The sequence below is a fragment of the Ceratotherium simum genome, chromosome 6 (assembly GCF_057802395.1).
Source record: "Ceratotherium simum simum isolate JZ-2026a chromosome 6, ASM5780239v1, whole genome shotgun sequence".
NCBI classification, from domain to species: domain Eukaryota; kingdom Metazoa; phylum Chordata; class Mammalia; order Perissodactyla; family Rhinocerotidae; genus Ceratotherium; species Ceratotherium simum.
In genome coordinates this window covers 88,695,871-88,719,397 of record NC_141905.1, presented here as the reverse complement: position 1 = coordinate 88,719,397, position 23,527 = coordinate 88,695,871, and the positions used below count along the sequence as shown (strand labels likewise).

At 38.0% G+C, this 23,527-nt stretch overlaps 1 protein-coding gene across 1 annotated transcript in view; it reads left to right on the top strand.

Moving 5' to 3' along the window:
* The first annotated feature begins 236 nt into the window (after positions 1–236).
* Positions 237–23,527, top strand: part of TCERG1L (transcription elongation regulator 1 like) — a 219,960-nt gene continuing 196,669 nt past the window's right edge. Inside the window, exons 1-3 of the mRNA XM_004438862.3 lie at positions 237–578; positions 2,634–2,780; positions 3,540–3,720. Of these exons, the coding sequence (XP_004438919.2) occupies positions 237–578; positions 2,634–2,780; positions 3,540–3,720 (670 nt within the window). The remainder of the gene's footprint in view (positions 579–2,633; positions 2,781–3,539; positions 3,721–23,527) is intronic.

Sequence of the window (23,527 nt, the reverse complement as noted above, 5' to 3'; positions counted from 1 at the left end):
AGGTCCGGAGGCGCTGGCTGGCCGGGCCGGACCCGGGGGGCGGCGGCTGCGCGGGCGGCCGCGCTCGGAGGGGAGGGCGGCGGGCAGGAGGAGGGGCTCCCCGCGCGGGGCAGGGGCGGAGCGAGCTGCCGCGCCGCGGAACCAAGTGAGTTCGCTCCTCCGGAGCCCGCGCCGCCGCCGGCCCGCACCTCGGGCGCCCGCCGCCCCCGCCGCCGCCGCCCGCGCGGGGATGTAGGATGCTGGTGGGCGCCAGGCTCCAGCGGCGGCGGCGGCAGCTGCAGCAGCAGCCCGGGCGGCGGCAGCCTCTTCTCTGGCCGATGAATGCAGACCCGCCGCCGCCGCCGCCCTGGGTTTGGATGGTCCCCGGCTCGGCCGGGCTGCTCCGGCTGGGCGCCGGGGTCGCGCCCCCGCCCCTGCTTCTCGCCTCGGCCCAGCCCCCCGCCCCTCCGCTGCTCCCGGGGCTGCCGGGCTGGCCAGCCCCTGGTGAGCCCCTGCTGCCGCTGCTGCCGCTGCCCTCTGCGCCAGACCACGCCGCCGCCGCCGCCGCCGTGCACCACTACCCCTTGCTCCATGGGCAGGTAACGTCTCCCCTGCCCCCGGGCTCGGGGTCGCCGGCTCCCCTCCTGACCCCGGGCGCGGCCCTCTCCCGGCCAGGGCGGCTCTGGCCCTGTGGCTCGCGCTTTTTCCTCCCCTGGTGGCCCTCGGCTCCCCAAACCATCAGGGCGCAGCCTGGCAGCCATGCATCGGCGACAAAGTTCATGCTTCGACGTCCCGTTCTGTCTCTCGGCAGTTTTTGCTGTATTTCCTCCTGGTCTCTCAGCTGAGCGGTTTGGAGACCCGCACCCCGAGGCCAGAGTGGGGACCGCCTGGCCGCAACTTTCGCCCGGGCCGGGGTCGCTGTCCACGGCGCGGTGCTGAAGTAGCCGCGCTGGAGCTGAGCGTGGCAGCCGCGTACCGTGGCCGACTTATTGCAGAGAAGTTAATACTTTTACAGTCTCTGCCAGACTTGAAAAGCAAGCTGGGAATCAATAGCTATTTCTGATTCTGATCTGGGTTTTTTTTTTTCCTCATTTGAAAATGAGATTCAGGACAATGCTTAAGAAAATTCAAACCAATGGAAGCCGGCAGGGAAATCCTACCTTTAATACTGAGAAGCGTTATCGGTGATTTCCCCCCTAACCTAGGTCTGCCTGAGCCCACCCCACCGAATTAGCTAACGCCGAATTGCGCTTTAGAAGAGTTTGGCTTTTAAAACCTGGAATTAAAAATTAAAAGTGACTGTACCTTTGATTAATGGTGCAACAGAGCAAGGCAGGCTGGTTTTGGCAAAATCCATTGTTTGCTGTCTAACTATGCAGATGCATTTATATCAGAGAATAACGTGTATTTTATTCCAAGGATTGTTCTCATTAGCATATTCAAATGAGTGGTATGTTAGAATACACCATTTAATTAATTTAATTCCGATATTATCTTGTGAGCTTTTCTAAAAGATATTAAACTCCTCCTAAATTGGTCTCTAGACTTAATGATACATCTCATGTGTGATCCTGGGTATTGCATTTTGACATGTGATGCAGTCGATATTGGGTTTTATTGAATAAACGGTAGCTTTTTCGATATTTTGAAGGGGTTGTTATATCAGAGTGCCACCACTAGAGGTATATAATGCCAAGGCACTACATTTTTTTTTTCCTGTACAGAACACTGCATTTCTTTCTAGACTAAATTTTAAAAGAGAAATCCAAAAAAACTTAGCATTAATCTTTTAAATATTTTAGTGCTACATATTTTCTGTTAAATAACAATATTTAGAACCAGAAGAACATTTTCACGTAACAGGAAAATAAAAAATACTCTTATGATTTTAAAACAAATAGATATTGAAGTGTTCCATGTCACTGAGCAGTGATCTTATTAGTTCTCCATTGATAAAGATTCAGTTATTTTAATGATGGAGACTGTCTCCTAAATTGTCTGCGTCCTTTCAGTGTTTGCTATTCCATTCTGTGCACTGGGATCTTCAGTTATGTGATAAGCTCATGTACATTTTCTTTGCCTTGGAATCTATTTGCATTTGTGAACCTTGGGAAACTTTTAATCGTAACACTTTAGCTAGTTTTGTTTTGAAAATATTAGTCGTGTTTGTTTTTAAAATAAGTATAATTAATGCAAAATGTTATATTAAAAGGACTATCATAAAATATAGCTCTCTGATTGCTTATGAAAATAATTCCAGAATTATAAAAGGAATACCCAGCATTTCACCTTTCCATCATGGCTTCTCATTGTCTAGGGGCAGAAGCCCATTTCTTACCAAGTTCTCATGGTTTGTGCTTAGAAGTTCTTTCTCAATATTGAAGAATGTAATGTTGGCCATGCTTTGTGATGATTCAGATATGAAAACTTTTATGTGTTTTTAAGTTTATATTTTAATTTTTTAAAATGTATATTTTAAATTTAAATTATAAATTTTTATGATGTTTCTTGACTGGGGAAAGAGGACATTTTTCTCATAATCAAACCCATACATTTTTAAATTCCCTGTGTAAAGCAGCCATCCCCGCCTCTTCTGGTACACAGTAGAGTTGATTGATGTGGGCTAATGAGCACTCTCTTCTCTTGGGTTTCAGTGGCTGTTTGGTGGCCATTCTCCGTCAATAGGACTGTCCCCCCCTTGCACTGTGGAGTTGGCACCCACTTTCCCACATGTCTGCCCATCTGCTCTTCTACTTCCTGTTGGGAAAAGTTGGATAGACAAAAGGATACCTAACTGTAAGGTAAAAATGCAAATGGTTTAGTTGGATAAACGGACTTTTAATTATTAGGTTGTTGAGTATTTCTATAACAACGTGTATTTTCCATTTTCTAATTGCAATAGTAGACCATCTAAGTGTAGAGAGAAATCCCTTCAGAACAAGATCAGCCTGTTCAAAAATGCCAGCAGATGGGGGCGGGGGTCAGTTAGTTTTAGCTTAAAAATTTTGGATTCCATTGAACAACATTAAAATTTCCAATTCTGAATCAGAATCTACTTTTTAAATTTTTTAGTTTTTAAATTTGTAACCATTGATCAAAATGTAGACTTAAACATTATGTTATTCAAGTATAAATTCTAAAAGCAAATTTTCCTTGCTATTGTTGCTTTGAATGTTCACCTTTCTGATGGTTTATCTTGGCTTTTGAATTCAAATTTACTGACTATACTTTGTTTACTTGAAAACTAAAAAAAGGCAATGTGGTGACTTGTCCTAGAGCACACTGCTTCCCTCAGCGGGGTGATTCTTTAATCTGTAAACTGGCTGCTGGGCTGAGTTAACCGAGTCAGTAGTTGAAGCCCAGCCCAGATAACTTTAACTAGGTGATTGCTATTGGGGCCGCATGGATCTTTAAGTTGTAGAATGATGCTTTTATAGACTCCCCACTTATAGGATCTCCAATATTTGATCAGTGTAGGACAAGATAAATATTTTACAGTAGTCTTTAGCTTTTATCACATGCATGGTCTTAAATGTTATACTTGCTTTCTTTGGGGACAGATCTTTTTTAATAATTCCTTCGCTCTGGACTCAACATGGATATATCCGGAGGAATCAAGATTGTTCCACGGTCATGAGAAGCCTCACTTGTTGGCAAATCAAGTCGCTATGTCCCTGTCCAGGCCAGCTCCTGCCTCCAGGCCTCTGCCCACGGTGGTGTTAGCACCTCAGCCTATACCAGGTTGGTGCCCAAATAATGGTGATGATGTGCTTTTTATTTTTCATTGCTTTAGCCAAAAGTTAGTTTTAGGTATGAAAACTGTCTTTGCCATTTCAACGAAACAATTCTTTTAAATTCTTTCAGTAAATTATAGTTTCTTTACACAGGCATTATTCCTTTTTATAAAGAAATTGAGTTTTGGGTAGCGTACTCACTGTGTTTTTGGAGTATGGAGTCTGTTTTAAGATGAAGAGAGGGCTGAAGGGATTTGCGTAGAATTGTATTTTTGGTGCTCTATTTTAGAATTGGACCAAATCTGCCGATAGCTCTTAATGGGGGCACTAACTGATCAGGCAATTACTTGTGTGGGGTGAGGTGCGTGCAGCAAATCTCCCTGGTCTGCAGGACACAGGCACATGGACGATTTTTGTGAGTCTTGCCTTCGCATTGGGGTGATATTGGGGATGGTCTATAAAAATATGCTGCTTGGAAGATGGATTTTGTTCTATCTTTGGAGTCTACTGACCTGAAAGAACATTTGTCTCAGAACAGACTCTCATGAAATAATCCCTGGATGAAAGATAGTATAATAAACCTATATAGTCTCAGGAGAATAAAATCATCTTATGAATTTTTAAATTGATTTTTAAAATCACCTTAACATATGATCATGTTATAAAAGCAAACGTTTCCTGTGGCAAAATTATCTTGCAACACCTTCCGTTGTGGAATATTTTATGACTTCAGATTTACATTATCTTCCTGTAATTTCCTACCTACCAAGTTTGTCTCAATGTGTGTCTCTAAAATTTAGTCGTGAAGGCATGTTCCTGTGGATAATGCAATGCTGGTTTAGGGGACATATTTATTTTCTCCTCTGCTTGTCTACACTTATGTATACTAATTGGCTGTGGATCTTGTTTGGTGATAAGTCAGGAAGAACAACTCAACGATTTGTGTTTTTCACAGGCCTTAATGATTCTTGACTGAAACTTGCCTTCTGTCCTTGTAACTATGCATGCCTGAGTTATTAAAATCTGAATGAGCATCATACACACATACATACATTTATAAACATTTTGCACTAAGATGATCATGTTTCCTATTTACTTTAATGATGATAAAAGATGGTTAGATAGCATATATTATACAAGGATTCCACAGTTTTAGATTGCTCTTTGGTTTATGAAAGAATAGTATTTTATTATCCTAATGCATTGGCAAATCTGTCACCAAAATAATCAGAAAATTTAGTTTAAAAAATAGTGAAATTAGTTCAACCATTCCAACAAAATCTTTGAATGAACTTTCTTCCTCTCAGTTCATCCTTGAATATCATATGGACATTTTACAGTCTACTTTAATCCTCTTCTTAGAAAACTCGTACAATGAACATGCTGAATATCTATTTAGTTGAAGGAGCTTATGGCAACTTATCATAGCTTCTGTCTCAAATGGATATTGTTTACTTACTATTGTGTAGCAAATATTTCATACTTGTTTCAAAAGTATATTTGTGTTAATTTTACCTTTTGACTTTTTGACTGATCTATTTTAAAGGAAAAAATAAAATAATGTTTCTTGCTAATATGCTGATAATAGAATAACAGTTCATTCTAACCTAGTCTACTAGTTGTCAAATCTCTACTTTTTTTTGGACATAAGAATGTAACACTTAACAGTTTTACTTATCTTTTGGGGAGAAACATATCTGTCCCCAAAGGCAATTTAATAACAGCCAAATGCATTTGTTTTGAGATGGGAGATTCTGACTTGCTTGGCGAAAATTTTGATTTTTTGGTAAGTTTCAGAATTCTTAGAAATTACTACTCTGGAAAGCATGCACATAATGACATTTCAGTCAATGACAGACCACACAGATGACGGTGGTCCTCTAAGATTAGTACCATAGAGCCTAAGTGTGTAGTGGGCTATGCCACCTAGGTTTGTGTAAGTTCACTCTGATGTTCGCCCAAGGACAAAATTGCCTAATTACCCGTTTCTCGGAACGAATCCCTGGCATAAAGTGATGTATGACTGTATTAATTGTTCCTTAGTCCAAAGAACACATTTAGGGGTTCTATATGTTACTAACTGCGTAACGGAGACCTTGGGAGGGGGAGCAAGTAAAGGAGGAAGGTGGGGCAAACCCCGAGTCAGTTAAAAATTGTTACATTGTTTCAATTTTACTGAAATTAATGAGAAAATATAACTTTATTAAAACATTTACACGTAAATTTTTGGATATATTGTTAAAAGTTATTATTAAAAATTGCTATTAAGTTTTTATACCCTATTATAAATAGAAAAACATAAATATATTTAATATGTATTATATATATTTAATTTTTGTATTGTATAATATATTTATATTTATAAATATAAAAATATGTATATTGTATATAATATAGTAATACATAATGTATAAATATATTATATAATTGATATTTTAAATTGATCAATCTTGTTATAAATTGTTATATTTAGAAGTAATTAAATGGACTCAGAATCATAGATATATTTTATTGATCATCTTTCAATTGATAAACAAGCACCGTTAAAACTCCAAGAGAAGCGGAAGAGTGCGTCCAACTCCCTCATTTTAAACAGGACTTGGGGGCTAAGCTCGTTTTCCTTTCTCGGATAGAGAGTAATTTTTGTGTAATAATCGTTCTTGAAGTAATGTTGTATGTGCAGTGTTGTTTAAAGGACAATGGCAATTTGTACCATGAGCTCAAATAATGTGACACTAGAAAGCAGTTTTGTTTGAATAAGTCTGTCTTTGTGGAACTGAGTTAGAGGCTGCAGTGGGTAGAGATGTAGGGGTGGGTGACCTCTGAGGCTAATATTGCAGCACCCCTGATCTGTTGTTGATTAAGAATTAACTGTAGGGCAACTAGGTTTCAGATAATATGAGCACAGCTTGAGTGAATTTGGATAAGTCATCTAAAATTTAGTAAATACTACCAAAGACTTAACTTTATTTTTGATATGTACTAGACTCACTTTTGTCGACGACAATGACGATCTACCATTATACTCAGATCTGAAAAAAGTTGGCTACTTTTCAGTGTAGCAACTGCTATTAATATTCATATTCTTGTCTTTGCTCATTAGGCAAGCTAGCATCGGGCACCTTCTCTGCAGGTGTGCTGCAGAGCTGGGACCATAGAAGACGCTGTTAAAAATCTCATGCTTTTGTGGGGAATATGCAAGTCAGTAGATAATTGCACAATGCTGATCCTGTGTGCCCTCTGCAGACATTTGAGGAGAGTCTTGGGAGGAGGATCAGCAGGGAGGTGGGGGTGATGCCACCTGAAACACATCACAGAGACTCAGCAGAACTTGACCAGGGCAGGAGGAGGGGGATGGAGTGCCAAACGAAGGGAGTGGAATGTTCAAAGACAGAAACACAAGAGAAATGTTGTTCTGTCAGGTAATTATAAGCAGTTGAGTATGGCTAAACCAGAGCAGTAGATGGGGAGTGGAGGGGATGGGGCAGTAGGTGGCCCAGCCTCTGGGGGCCTCTTCATGCAAGATGAATCCCATTATCCCACTGGAACTGTGTTGTAAGTCCAGGGCTCTTTATGGAGTGTTGTGGAACTTTCCATCATTCCTCCACTCCGGATCCATGGTTCCTTCCGGAAAGTGTGAATTTGTCCTCAGTAAGCAAAGCAGCCCAGAGAAGGCAGAGAGTCTGCTCACTGAAAAATAAACCCAAGCATGCAAAACATGTGAACTTACCACTGTCCTGGAAACTAAGGTCTCCAGTGAATAGTTTAGTGGTTTTTTTAAGGAATTATTCCTAATTTAGTGTAAATAGGTTAAATTGAGAAACAAGCTAGGACTCATTCATTTCCAGATGGCAGAAATTGATTCAGGGCCAGCCTGCAGGAGAGGGTCACCAGTGTGTCCCTCCTCTTCGGAGCTTCTCCACATGTGGGACAGGCCTCGTGGCTTTATGTCCTCTGTCATCATCTCCCTTCTCCCACGCAGTGCTGTGAGTGCCTCTTCTTCCCAGGGAGGAAGGGGTTGCATCGATCTTAGGATATGAGGTTAGTCACAGGTAGTGATGGAGGCAGGGCCAGCCTGGAAATCTGCTCTCTGAGGAGTCTCTGTACTCTACTTGTACAAATAAGAACTTTGGAATCCTTCAAGCTATTCAGAAATAAAATTACATATACTCAGAGTCTCGAGTAATGGGAGGAGAAGATAATTAATTCAGCCTCTGTCCAGTGAAGGCACATGAAATACTAGTTTGCTGGAAACCTGGAGATTTGTCTAAAAGTTGCCTATATCATATTGCCCTTCAGCTTAAGATCAAAGAGACTGATTCTACTTACATCTTGTTAGGAAAAAAACTCCTGGCAGTGCCTCACCTCATTCAAAGATGACTAAAGAGAGAGAAAGAGAGAAATTGGAAGATGAGGTGGGGTACCTGAAAATATTCTGCTTCATGAAAGATTCATTTACTGAAAAGATGCAGAAGAAAAACAGATCTGGGAAAAGGCTTTTGCATGGGAACTTGTAAACATGTTGAATAAATCAACTTTTGCCTTACCTTAATAGGAAAAAAAAAAGAACTTTATAGAAAAGCAGTAAAAGAAAAACAAAAAGGAGCCAGCTAAGATGCAAAGTGATATGGAAAGATAGTTTGAAGAAATGAACAAAGAATGCAGGGAAACTTTCGAAAACTGGCAATTAAATCATTAAAAAGATGAATTGATTCTGACCCTAATGATAGAAGACAACATAAAAAAAATTAATGAGCTTATATAGCTGTGACAACGAAAAAGAGATGAAAATGAGAGAAGGTGGTACGTAAAATAGAAAACAAACAACTCTGTATTTATTTGACCTCCTTAAAAAACAAATAGAATGCAGCAGAGTATTAAATGTGGCAAAGCTGTATACCTTGCTCACTAAACCCTGGTGAATTTTATGAGTGAGAGAGGCACTACTTAGAAGGACCCAGAAGTGGACATAGCTTCAGACCACTGTACACTATTAGATGTGGTTAGTTGATGGAGAACGTTGGAAAATTATGAGGAAAATTTTAGTGATGGAAAAATGTGTGCTCAACGAGAAAGTCCTGCACGTGCATAAACAAGGAAAAGACTCTCGCAAATGAGCCGTGGGTCGACTTCGTCACGTCTAATGTTTTCACCTCAAATTCTACTTTGTCTAAAGTTAATGTTGTTACCACCGTACATTTCTTTTGTGTCTTTCTTGTCAGTGTTTGCCTCGTCTTTTGTTTGAAGCTTGGGTGAATTGTTTAAAAGCACAGTCTCTGCCTTTGCCTTTTAAAAATGTAGTTTAGCATGCTTATATTTGATTTCCTATTTTTGTATTTCTTCTGTCATATTATTATATCCTGGTTTTTGTGGTCTTTTGTTATTCCTTTGTGTTAGTCTGTTTTTATCCTTCTGCTGTGCCATTTATGTTTTGTTGATGTTGTTAACTTTTGTTTTTCTGCTCATTTGAGTTGTGTTCACACTGGCCCCATTTTCTCAAGCAATCACCAGTAAGATGTAAAAAACAGACTTGAGATTATGTTTCCTCTAACTTTCAAATCATGACAGTGCTATCACTTTAGAATCCTTTTATAGAATATGAGAAATTTTGGAAAAGTTTATGTCATAAAAACTTTTTTTCTCTTTAATTTCCTAAGCTAATTGAGAAATTAATCTAAAGTAATAACTAAGAATGCAAAACTGAAGTTTCAAAATATGTCTAATTATCAACAATTTCTGTCAATCACATAGAATATACATAACATTTGTTAATTTGGTTACAGAAATGAATGAAAAATTCAAAACAATTTTCTTGATGGAGAAGAGATTATAATAATAATTATAATCTGAATACAAAACCTCAAATTAGGTTGATAAAACTGAGAAGAGGTGAAGGGAGGGAACTGCAGATACAAACTATTTAAAAATTCCTCAACTTTGTTGAAAGAAGCAGAAACACTAGAAAACTCTCACACTCAACGCCCAGATAACAAGGTTATCTAAGACTGAGACTGGACCAGGACTCCTGCCCACTAACCAGCCTAGCAAGTCGGAGTAAAAAGCAACACACATACACCGTTGGTACCAGGGCAGGACATGGAAAGTGACCCTTTTGTGTGGTGCAGGAATATAGGGATGGCTGAAAGCTGAGGGAGGGGGGCACAAATGTTAAGAAAGACTGTCAGACACTCCAGAACTTACCCTAAGCAGAAGCATTGCTAAAGGATTTTGAAGCCTATGGGGCATTGAAGGCAATCACGGCTACAAAATCCAAATCCAGGTCATCTCCTGAATACACTGACGCACCTCATTCACTGACAGGTTGACACAGGAACACCATGCCCATTTCCAGGAGCAAATCCTGTTTACCTCATTCTCGGTTGCTCTGCTCGTGATGTGTGGCATTCAGTAAAAAAGTTACGAGACATGCAAACAAAGAAAGAAATGATAAACCATTGTCAAGAGAGAAAGTAATCAACAGAACCAGCTCCTAAGATGACACAGATGTTGGAACTATCAGACAAGGACTTTGAAATAACTGTGATGAAAATATTAATGAGTCTAATGGAAAAGGAGAACAACATGCGTGAACAGATGGAGAATTTCAACATAGATATGGAAAATACAAGTAAGTCAAATTGAAATACTAGAAAAAATAAAACATGGTGTCAGAAATGAAGAATTAGTTTGATGGGCTCATGAGTAGATGTGATGCAGCCGAGGAAAGAATGAACTTAAAGGTAGAGCAATAGAAATTACCTCAATCGTAACAGAACATAGAAAACAGTGAGGAATGGAGTATACTTTCCCAGAGCTATGAGATAATATCAAATGGTTCAACATACATGTAATTGAAGTCTCAGGAGAAGGAGAGAGAACGTGACAGAAAAACGTATTTGGAGACATAATGACCAAAGGTGATAAAAAAATAATTAAAGTTATCAAAACATGGATCCAAGAGACTCAGCAAACCCCAGACTGAAAACTTGCAAAGTGAAAAAATAAGCCGCAAACTGAAAACTGGACAAAATCATATTCAAACTTCTGATTCAAAGATTAAGAGCAAATCTTGAAGACAGACTGAGAAAAAAGACACATTGCACAGATAGGAACAAAGGTTAAAATTTCAGGAGTTTATTGTCAGAATTTGTACAACCCAAAAGGCAACAAAGTGACATCTTTTTTTTTTTTTTTGTGAGGAAGATCAGCCCTGAGCTAACATCCATGCCAATCCTCCTCTTTTTGCTGAGGAAGACCGGCTCTGAGCTAACATCTATTGCCAGTCGTCCTCCTTTTTCTCCCCAAAGCCCCAGTAGATAGTTGTATGTCATAGTTGTACATTCTTCTAGTTGCTGTATGTGGGCCTCAGCATGGCCTGAAGAGCGGTGCGTCGGTGCGCGCCCGGGTTCCGAACCCAGGCTGCCCATAGTGGAGCGCGTGCACTTAACTGCTAAGCCACGGGGCCAGCCCCAAAGTGACATCTTTAAAGGACTGAAATAAAAATCTCTCAGTCAACAACTTTTTACCAAGCAAAAAAATGATCAAAAACTAGAATGAAATTAAGATTTTTCCCAAAGAAACTAAAGCTGAAAAGAATTCATTGTCGGTAGACCAGCAGTTCAAGAAATTAGAACGAAGTTTATCAAGAAGAAGTAATATAATGGCAAAGAGAAACTTACGTCTGCACAAAGAAATAAAGAGTGTTAGAAACGGAATGCATTAAGGTAACATATTTATTTTCCTTGTTTTTAATTGCTCTAAAAGATAACTGACTGTATAAAGAATAAAAAGTAGCTATGTAGTGTGTGCACATAAACATGTAAAATCAAAATAACCTCAACACTCACAGAAGATGGGCAGGAATTGGAAGTATAGAACTGTGAGGCTATCACACCATACATTAAGTGGTATGATATCATTTGAAGGTGAACACGAATAAATCAAAACACACATTTGTAAAACACAGGGCAAGCACTTAAAAATTAAAAAGAGTGAAAAATAATAAAACAATAGTGGAGATAAAATTTGAATCATAACGAATACTCAACCCAAAATCAGGCCAAAAGAGAGAACAGAGGATTAAAGCACAGAGGGACAAACATTAAAAAAATAATAACTACAAGATGGTAGATTTAAATACGAAGGTGTAAACTCCCTCATTAAAAGGAGAGGTGGGGGCCGGCCCGATGGTGGAGTGGTTAAATTTGTACACTCTGCTGCGGCGGCCCTGGGGTTCGCCGGTTCGGATCCCAGGTGCGGACAGACACGTGGCTTGTCAAGCCATGCTATGGCAGCGTCCCATATAAAGTAGAGGAAGATGGGCATAGATGTTAGCCCAGGGCCAGTTTTCCTCAGCAACAAAGAGGAGGATTGGCAATGGATGTTAGCTCAGGGCTAATCTTCCTCTCACACACACACACACAAGGAGAGGTTGTAAGGTTTTCACCCTCAAAAATGAGGTCCACAAGGAAGTCATTTTTATTATAAAGATATAGAGTAGGTAAAAGTAAAAACAGCAAAAGATATCGCATGCAAATACAAATCAGAAGAAAGCTGGAGAGACTGCATTAATATGAGGCAGATTAGAATTCAGAACAAGAAGTGTTACAGGGATGAGAAGGGACATTACATATCTAAAAATACATAATTAAAAACATACCTAGAAGTCATGACTATTCTAAATGCATATGCATCTAATAAAAGAGATTCCACTGAACAAAGAAATAGACAGAGCTACAATTGTATTTGGAGATTTCAATACTCATCTCTCAGTAATTAATAGAGCAAGAAAGCAGAATATCAATAAGGACTTAACGGAACTTACACAATCCTATCCATCAACTTGATTAAATTGACATTTATAGAACACTCTACCTAACAAAAACAGAATACATATTTTTTGTGTGCCTACGGAACATTCACCAATACAGACTATATTCTAGGCCATAAAACAAATCGACACACTTTAAATAATTAAAAATATACACAATTTGTTCTTTGGCCCCAATATAATTAAGTTAGAAATCAGTAACAGAGAAAATATCCAGATGAATCTCTAAATATCTGGAAACTAAAAAACTCCCAAGTAACACATGGGCCAAGAGGAAGTGACAGAGGAAATAAGAAAATATTTTGAGTTGAATGAAAATAAAAATCAATATTAAAAAAATTCTGTGGAATATAGCTAAAACAATATTCAGATGGAATTTATAGCACTAAAACGTCTATATTAAAAAAGAAGAAATTCTCAACGAAATATTAGCAAACTGAATTCAACAGCACATTAAAGGGATCATACACCATGATCAAGTGGGATTTATCCCTGGGATACAAGGATGGTTCAACATATGCAAATCAATAACCGTGGTACAGCACATTGATAAAATGAAAAATAAAAATCATATGATCATCTCAATGGCAGAAAATGCATTGACAAAATTCAACATCCTTTAATGATTAAGAAAAACCATTAACAAATTGAGTATAGAAGGAACATACCTAAAAATAATAGAGACCACGTACAGCAAACCCACAGCTAACATCACACTCAATGGTGAATGGTTGAAAACTTTTCCTCTAAGATCTGGAACAAGACAAGCATGCCCACTCTCACCACTCCTATTCATCGTAGTACTGGAAGCCCTATTTATGGCAATCAGGCAAAAAAAGAAACAAAAGACATTAAAATTGGAAGCAAGAAGTAAAATTGTCTTATTTTCAGATGACATGAACTTATATATAGAATATACTAAAGGGTCAACCCAAAAACTGTTTTTGGAAATAATTGACAAATTCAGTCAAGTTGTAGGATACAAAATCAACATACAAAAATCAGTTGTGTTTTATACCGTAACAATGAAATATTTATAAAAGAAATATAGAAAACAAACTCATTCACAGTAGCATCAAAAACAATAAAATACTTAGGAATACATTTACCCAAGGAAGTGAAAGATCTGTCCAATGAAAACTACAAGACTTTGATGAAGGAAATTGAAGACGACACAAACAAATGGGAAGATATCCTTTGTTCATGGATCAGAAGAATTAATATTGTTAAAATGTCCATACTACCCAAAGCCATCTATAGATTTAATGCAATCCCTATCAAAATTCCAATGGTATTTTTCACAGAAGTAGAAAAAAAATCCTAAAATTTGTATGGAACCACAAAAGACCCTGAATAGCCAAAGCAATCCTGAGAAAGAAGAACAAAACTGGAGGCATCACACTTTATGGTTTCAAACTATACTGCAGAGCTGTAGTAATCAAAATAGTATGGTATTGGCATAACATTAGACACATAGACCAATGGAACAGAATTGAGGACCAAGAAATAAACTCATGCATATACAGTCAACTAATATTTGACAAGGGAGCCAAGAATATTCAATGGGGAAAGGATAGTCTCTTCAATAAATGGTGTTGGGAAAACTGAATAACCACATGTAGAAAAATGAAATTAGACTTCTAATATAAACCACTCACAAAAATGAACTTGAAATGAATTCAAGACTTAAACATAAAACCTGAAACTGTAAAACTCCTAGAAGAAAATGCAGTGAAAAAGCTTCTTGACATTGGTCTTGGTAACAGATTTTTGGATATGGCACCAAAAGCACAAGCAACAAAAGCAAAAATCAATAGGTGGGACTACATTACAATAAAAAACTTCGTGCATAGCAGTTAAGATCATGCGTTCTGCTTCAGCGGCCCAAGGTCTGCCGGTTTGGATCCTGGGTGCAGACCTACTCACCACTCGTCAAGACGAGAGGAGGCGTCCCACATAGAAGAATTAGAAGGACCTACAACTAGGATATACAGCTATGTACTGGGGCTTAGGGGAGAAAAAAGAAAAAAGAAAGAGGAAGATGGGCAACAGATATTAGCTCATGGCCAATCTTTCTCGAAAAAAAAAAAAAACACTTCTGTACAGCAAAGTAAATAATATGCAAAATGAAAAGTCAGCCTATGGAACGGGAGAAAATATTTGTAAACCATGTATCTCACAAGGGGTTAATATCCAAAATATACAAAGAACTAATATAACTCAGTAACAAAAAAAAATCTGATTAAAAAATGGGCAGAGGAACTGAATAGGCATTTCTCCAAAAAAGACATACAGATGGACAATATGTACATGGAAATGTGTTCAACATCGCTAATCATTGTGTTTCAACACAATCAAAACCACGGTGAGATGTCGCCTCACACCTGTTGGAATGGCTACCATCAAAAAGAAAAGAGATAAGTGTTGGTGAGGATGTGAAGGAAAGGGAACCCTTGTGTGCTGTTGGTGTGAGTGTAAATTGGTGCAGCCACTATGGAAAACAGTGTGGAAGTTCCTCAAAATATTAAAAATAGAACTACCAGGGGCTGGCCCCACAGCCTAGTGGTTGAGTTCGGCGCACTCTGCTTTGGTGGCCTGGGTTTGATATCTGGACACGGACCTATACCAGTTGGTGGTGGGCATGCTGTGGAGGCGACCCACATGCTAAACAGAGGAAGATTGGCACAGATGTTAGCTTAGGGTGAATCTTCCTCATCAAAAAAAAAAAAAAAAAAAGAACTATTATATGATCCAGCAATCCCACCTCTGGGTATACAGTCAAAGGAAATGAAAACAGGATATTGAAAAGATATCTGCACTTCCGTGTTTATTGCAGCATTATTCACAATAGCCAAGATATGAAAACAACCTAATGGTCTATCTGTGAATGAATGGATAAAGAAAATGTTGCATACGTAAATATGGGGGAATATTATGCAGCCATGAGAAAGAAGGAAATCCTGCCATCTGGGACAACATGGATGGACCTTGAGGGCATTATGCTGAGATAAGTCTGACAGAGAAAGACAAATACTGTATGGTCTCACTTATACATGGAATCTAAAAAAGAGCTGAACTCATTGAAACAGAGAGTAGAGTGGTGGTTACCAGGGGCTGGGGGGAGAGGATGAGGAGATGTTGGTCACAGGGGACAAACTTCCAGTTATAAGATGAATAAGCTCTGGGGGTCTAATGTACAGCGTGGTGATTATAGTCAACAGTACTGTACTGTATACTTGAAAGTTGCTGAGAGAGTAGATCTTATGTGTTCTCACTAAAAAGAGAAAAAAAAAGAAAAAGAACAAAGATCTCAAATCAATGATCTAAGCTTCCATGTTAAGAAACTGGCAAAGAGAGACCTAATTAAGCTGAAACAAGCAGAAGGAAGGACATAGTTAAGATAAGAGCAGAAATCAAGGAAATTAATAACAGAAAAATACAAAGAAAATCAATGAAACCAAAGGACTTTTTTTCAGAAAGATCAATATAAGCCCCTGGCTATGGAGAATAAGAAAAAAAGAGAGACAACACAGATTATTGATGTCAGAAATGAGAAAAGGGACATCACTATAGATCTTAACACTAAAAATATAATAGGAAAATGTTATGAACTACTTCATGTCAATAAATTCAACAGCTTACACAAAATAGACAAATTCTTTATAAGTCACAAGCTACCTGTGCTCACTCAGGAGGATAAATAGAAAACATGAATACCACTATATCTAATGAAAACATTGAATTCATAATTTCCATCCTTCCAGCAGAGAACATCCAGGCCCAGACAGCATCACTGGAGTTCTCCAAACATTTAAGGAAGAAATTCATTCAGAAAATAGAATTGGGAATAACATTTCCCAAATTACTTTTTTTGAGGTCAGCATTCCTCTAATACAAAAACCAAATAGATATTACAAAGAAAGACAATTACAGACCAATATACTTCAAAAGCATAGATGCAAAAATCCCCAACATAATATTAGCAGTATATAAAATTGATAATCTATCATGACCCAATGGGGCTTTTTCTAGAAATGCAATGCTGGTTCTACGTTAGAAAATAAATGTTATTTCCTTTATCAAAAGAATAAAGAAGAAAAACAATGTGATCATTTCAATAGTTGCAGAAAATGCATTTGTGAAACTCAACATCTATTCAGATTAAAAAAAAAAACACAAAACCTCTAAGTCAACTGGGAATTAAAGGGGACTTCCTCAAACTGACAAAGGACATTTATGACAGAGCCACAGCTAACGCTGTATATGATAGTGAATGCCTGATGCTTTCTCTCTAAGACGGAGAACAAGACAAGGGTTTATGCTTTCACCACTCCTATGCAAAATTGTACTGGAAGTCCTAACCAATGCAATAAGGAAAAAAAAAAAAAAAGAATGAAAAGCATACAGATTGGTAAAGAAGAAATAAAACTTGTTTCTATATGCAGACAAAATGATTGCCATATATATCCTCTCAGAGTCTACCAAAAGCTAATAGTACCAATAAGTGAGTTTAGCAAGGTTGCAGGATACAAGGTGAGTATGAAAATTCAGTTGAATCCCTGTATTACTGTTGATGAACAATTGGAAATTAAAATAAAATAGAAGTATCATTAAAGCATCAAAAAAATGAAATATTTATGGATTAACGTAACAAAATATGTATCCTGAAAATTACGAAACTTTGATTGGAGAAGTCAAAGACAGTAATAAATGGGGAGATATTTTGTATCGATGGGCTGGAAGACTCAGTAATGTTAAGATGTCAGTTCTCTCCAAATTGATCTATCAATTCATGTAATCCTAAACAAAGTCCCAGTTTCATAGAAATTGACAAGATAATTCTATAATTGATATGGAAAGCCAAAGGAAGTGGAATAATAGCCACAACAGTTTTGAAAAAGAAAAGCAAATGTGGAGGACTCATACCTAACTGATTTGAATGCTTATGATAAAGCTGCAAGAATTAAGGCTTTGTGGAATTGGCAAAAGCATAGGAACAAAGATCAATAGAACGTAGTAATAGACCTTCCAGAAATAAACACCAAGATATACACGGTCAATTGATTTTTGACACAGGTGCAAAGGCAATTCAATAGAGAAAAGCTTGCCTTTCCAATAAATGGTTTTGGAACAATTGTACATTCATGTTTAAAATAAATAAACCTTGACCAAATAGATTATAGACATAACTATAAAATCAAAAATTGAAAAGTCAGACTTGTATCATATACAAAATTGTATCATATACAATATTACGGAAATACACCTTTTATAAAATAAACAAACGTGATGTGCGCATATTAGAAGTGATAAGTTTCAGCCAGTTGTGCTACGAGGCAAATCTAAAGCCGGAGATGAGGATGATGTTGACTATGAAAGCAGGGCATAGCAAAAATTAGCTTTCAAATCAAGGCATTAGAAAGTTAGAGAAAATTAAGGAAAATATGAGGAAGAAAATGATAAAAATAAAGGCAGACAGTCATAGTTTTAAAAATAGAAATAAATTAAATTGATTAAAAGTGCTTCCCCCACCCATAGTCAGAAAAAAAGAAACACATTAAATGGAGACATCTGTGCTCAATATTGCTAACTTTTTATAACTAGATGAGCTGTTTTCTGAGAGAGAATGAGCTATTCAACTTGAATCAAGATAGGGCAGCTGCATCAATGCACAGGTCTCCTGCCTCTCCTAACTGGACATGTGCTCGGAGAGCTCATCCTTGCCTGTTTCCCTACCTGAGTCCCCTCTACGCCTTGACATGTTTAAGGTTTTACTGGTAAAATCTCCCAAACTTCAAGAAGAATCTTCTCCTGATACAGAGTTTGTTTCAGAACATCGAAAATGGTGAAATGCTCATATAAACGTGGTTACCTATTTTACCAATATTTTCCAAAAATAGGGAAAAAAAGAAGCAAATAAATTATATGGACACATCTCAGTTGTTAAGATGGCTGTAAAAATCCTGAAAGTATTACTGAAAATTTAACAGTATGGTAATAATAACATCTGTCAGGGTTCAGTGGGTTGCATTTCATGACTACAGAAACTGTGTAATAGTAAGAAAGGCATTGGCAACAACATCACATCCATGGATTTAATAAGAAAAAATACATTCTTTTCATTGTACCCAGGAGGATGGGTTGTTTGAGAAAATGCAGCAGCCATTTTTTAAATCAGAAAACTAAAGACTGAAGTGCAATTCCTCAACGTGATACATAATATTTACCCCCAAACTGCCACATCGCATGGTAAACATCATTGTCACTCCCATGATAATCAGTCACTATTTATCTTTTACTTTGACTGTTTTCTGGAAGTTCCAGCCAATGCAATAAGAAATGAAACAGAAATCTGAAATACTGCTTGAAGTTTATATACTTTCACATTTTGAAATCTCATGGCATTCAACTTAAAAATTCTCGGGCTGACCCAGTGGCATAGTGGTTTAGTGCACGCACTCCGCTTTGGCGGCCCAGGGTTCTCAGGTTCAGATCTCAGGCACACACATAGGCACCACTTTGTCAAGCCATACTGTGGCAGTGTCCCATATAAAGTAGAGGAAGATGGGCACAGATGTTAGCCCAGGGCCAGTCTTCCTCAGCAAAAAGAGGAAGATTGGCATCGGATGTTAGCTCAGGGCTGATCTTCCTGACCAAAAAAAAAAAAAAAAAAAAAAAAAATCTCAGATTCTCAGAATTAAAAAGACAGTTCAGCAAAATGGCTTGAGAAAATATAAATATACAAAAGATAATATATTTCCTACATATTAATAGTTATTTAGATATTGCAATGGGGAAGAGATTCTCTTCCCACAGGATGGAAAATGCTCCAAGTACCAGGGCACGACCATCAACACAGGCCCACGGATTGGACCTTCACTTACGTATGAAACCTAAAGGAAAAAAACTAAGAATTTGCTGAAAATGATATTTTTCAACTGAAGAGACTCACTATGGGCTTTGATAGGAAAATGGAATGTTGTGGGGATGTAAATTCTCCTTAAATTAATTTATGGATATGATACCATGCGAATTGTATTACTTTTTTGAAATGTGAGAAAATCATTTTAAAGTTTTGACCATGGAATATACATGAGATGAAAAAAATCTATAAGAGGAATTTAACTTGTTACTCTAAAGTTACATTAGTTTTTTAAAATGTGGTACTGATGTACTAATCTACATATATATTAATGTAGTAAGTTTTAAAAGGATTGTTATATAGGACAATATTCTAATACCATAATAAAAATAGACAGACGTGAACAGATGACTCAGAATAATTATAAATGATCATTATGCAGTATGTGGTTTACTTAGAAGTAATATAGGAATGCAAATTTAAACCACCAAATATAATATTCTCCTACTCAATTAGTATGAACTTTCAAAAAACCTTGGCTCTACCATGTTGGCAATCACGCGATAGAACGGGCACAGTTCTCCGCACTAGCAGAAGCCATGTAATGGGTCATGCAATTTGGCTTTAAGAGCATTTTAAAAAGTTAATATAATTTCATTCAGTGATTCTACTTCTATGGCAGGTTAAAGAAAGAACAAATATGTATGTACAGTAATTCAGCGCATCATTATTTATAACACCAGAAGGAAAAATGAGATCTCAAATGTCTGTAACTAGATAATTAAGTGAATTATAATATATCAATATTTGGAAGATTATTTAGACAAGATTATTTAGACAAAAATAAGATTATTCTTATTTTGTTTTAGTAAGTTTTTAAAAGCAGAATACAAACTGTGATGAACCTATCATGAACAGGATGATCCAAATTTTGAGAGCACCATACACACTCTCACACTCACTCACATGCATGGATAAAAGATAGAAGGAAACATACCTAAATGTTAATAGTGGTTATATCTGGATGCTGGGATGAGAGGGTGCTTTTATTTCCAACTATATAATATCTTTATTTTCCATTTTTAATGAGCATTTATTACTTTTATATTCAGAAAAATGCCATAAAATACATGACAATGCTTCTTTCTTCTTTGTGCCAAATGGGAATATTATCTGCTGCTATAGCCTCTCATCAGCCGCATCACACTGACAGAATGAAGGTAATGAGGTGTGTCCGTCTGTCCCGCAAAGAAACGGCCATGCTAAGGCGGTGCTTGATATAGATGTATATAATTTAACCACTCATTGTGTCTGGGGAAGGGGCAGTGCTCCATCTTGTAGTCGCAGTGTTAGACATCTGGAAGAGCCTTGGGAAGACGTCGTTCATTTCCTCCTTGGACTCATAACCCAGTGGATCCTTGGGGTCCAGCACAGGTGGCAGTACCACCTTCCCTGAGGATAAGTGTCCCCACAGAGCACCCATCCTGAGCGGTTTGGTCTGTCCCCACCTGAGACTGTGCGTCCAGATGCTGGTGATGGGGTGGGAGTGGAGGAATAAAATGCAAATAGAGCTAATCGCTCCTGGTCAGAAGAATGTGCCCGATTTACTAGGAACTGAAACTGTGACATCATAGCTGTTGCTGGACCTCAGCTGTCAAGCTGGGCCGGCTCGGTGCCCAGTGATTTCTGGAGTAAAAGGATTAACAGATAAGTCTTTCGGGATGTCCAGTTTTACTTAGAGAGTTGGGGAAGACAGCAGCTTTTATATCCCGGAAGAACAGATATTTTAGTAGAAGTTGCAAATAAGTTTGACTCTTAGAGATAACGAAAGGTCCTCAGGAGCCTTTCAGGCTGGTGGTGGCCAGCGTAGGGGCTGCCCTTCACCCAGCTGGTGTATTCCTGCTTCCCTCCAGTTCCAGAGAAAACTATGGGGGAAAATCCAAGGAGTACTGTAAATTATGCCATTCGGGAAGAAGTCAGAAAAATACTTGCATGTGAAAAACATTTATCCAAAGCCATCTTCTTAAGTTGTTTAAATTCTCCTTTTAGAGCTGTGACATCACAGCACAGACTTTGATGCCAGACTGACTGGGTTCAAAAGGACCCTGCCACGTGCTAACTGAGTGGCCTGGGGAGCATTATTAACCTGTTTGTGCCTCAGTTTTCTCATCTGTAAAGCGGAGTTATTTCAAGAATTAAGTGCATTATTATTTTAATAGTAGAAATGATGTAAATGGCTAACATCCCCATGGTATCTTCGATGCCAGCGCTATCCAACTGCTTGACATAGATAGTCCCCACGGGGTGCTTCTCCACACAGGACGAGGTGGATGTCTTCTTGGAAATAATCGTGTGAGCCAGTTATCCCTTTTGATCACTTATGTTTTCTCTCTATCCAGACTGTACTTTAAGGCTCCATTTGTATGAAAATTGGTTTTGTCCGCAGACCCAATGGTAAATTATTCAGACGTCAACGAAAATTGAGAGACTGCTTTGATAATGAAAAAATTAAATGAGGTTTGTGTTTACCAACATGACTCTCATCGTTTTAAGGAACTAGGAATTTACATCCTGGTGATCATTTTTTTCCTTGGGTTTGTGGGTGACATTCCATAACATAATGAATCAGTTCATTGAAAGATGAGAGTGGTAAGTGACAGATATGATCCTGAGTCACTGTATTCATGCTGCGATACTATTAAGGAAATAAGGAAATGTGAGAATTCCGTGATAACCGTGGGCTTTAAAATCTAAATTAGACCTGATATTCGCTGATTTTTCTTATTGGAGGTTTTCAGATGCCATCCCTATTCTAAAGCAGCATTATCCACTGGAAATATAATGTGAACCATGTGTGAAATTTAAAACATTCTGGTACTTCTATTTTAAAAAGTACAAGGAAACAGGTGAAATTAATTTTAATAATTAATTTGATTTAGTTCAGTATATCCAGAACATTATCATTTCAACATGTAATCGATATAAAAATTATTGATGAGATATTTACCTTTTTTTGGTACTGTCTTTGAAATCCAGTGTGTATTTTATGCTCATGGCACATCTCAGTGCAGGCCAGCTGCATTTCGAGGGCTCAGGTGCCACACATGGCTGATGTCTCCCGTATGGGACAGGGCAGCCCGGGAAGATAATAACCAAGTTTATTTGTGAAGATCGCTAAGATCTATTTGTGAGTATATTTTAGAGCACCTGCTCAACAAGGTGTTAAGATTTCAAAGAAGTTTACTTAATGCTCATTCAGTGAACAACTTGAATCTGAATGTGACTTCTCTATGTCTGTGATCTTATAAAAATAGAGCATCTGTTTTATCCTACATCTAAAATATTTAAAAGATATAAGCTTATATGGTGTTTATATGCACAAATGGCTTGCCTTTTAACACAAGTAATTTTTCCCAATTTAGTAATAGTCCATATTTGTTAGATATAGAAAATTTGAAAACTACCAAAACGTAGAAGGAAGGAAAGACATCACCCACAGCTCCAGTAAACATTTACAGAAGGTGTTAATATATTGGCGCATTGCCATACATGATGCAATATCGTAGCTGCAGTCTTGTATTCTACTCTGAGTTAATATTTTAATGTGTATTTCCCCATGATAGTATGCTAGTAAATGTCATCTGTAATGAATTTTTAAAAATTCAGGGGATGAATCAGAGTTTACTTAACATAAATACACCAGAGGAAACTATTTCCAAATTTTCACTGTACATAAATAGTTTCTGGGCATTTAGCATCATTTCCTTATAGTAACTTCCCAGACGACGACTTCTTTTTTCTTTTCTTTTTTTTTTTGCTGGGGAAGATTGGCCCTGAGCTAACATCTGTGCCTATCTTCCTCTACTTTAAATGGGACACCGCCACAGCACGGCTTGACAGGCGGTGTGTTGGTGCACGCCCAGGATCCGGAACCCCGGGCCGCTGCAGCGGAGCACGCACACTTAACCCAGCGCCACCGGGCCGGCCCCGTCTAGACTTCTGAAAGACCCCTTCATCCAAGTTGTCAAAGTCTTTCACTTTCTTTTAAAGGACACAAGCCTGCTTCACAAGAACCATAAAAGTGTTAATGATCAGGAAAAAGATTTATTTCTTCCTTTCCAT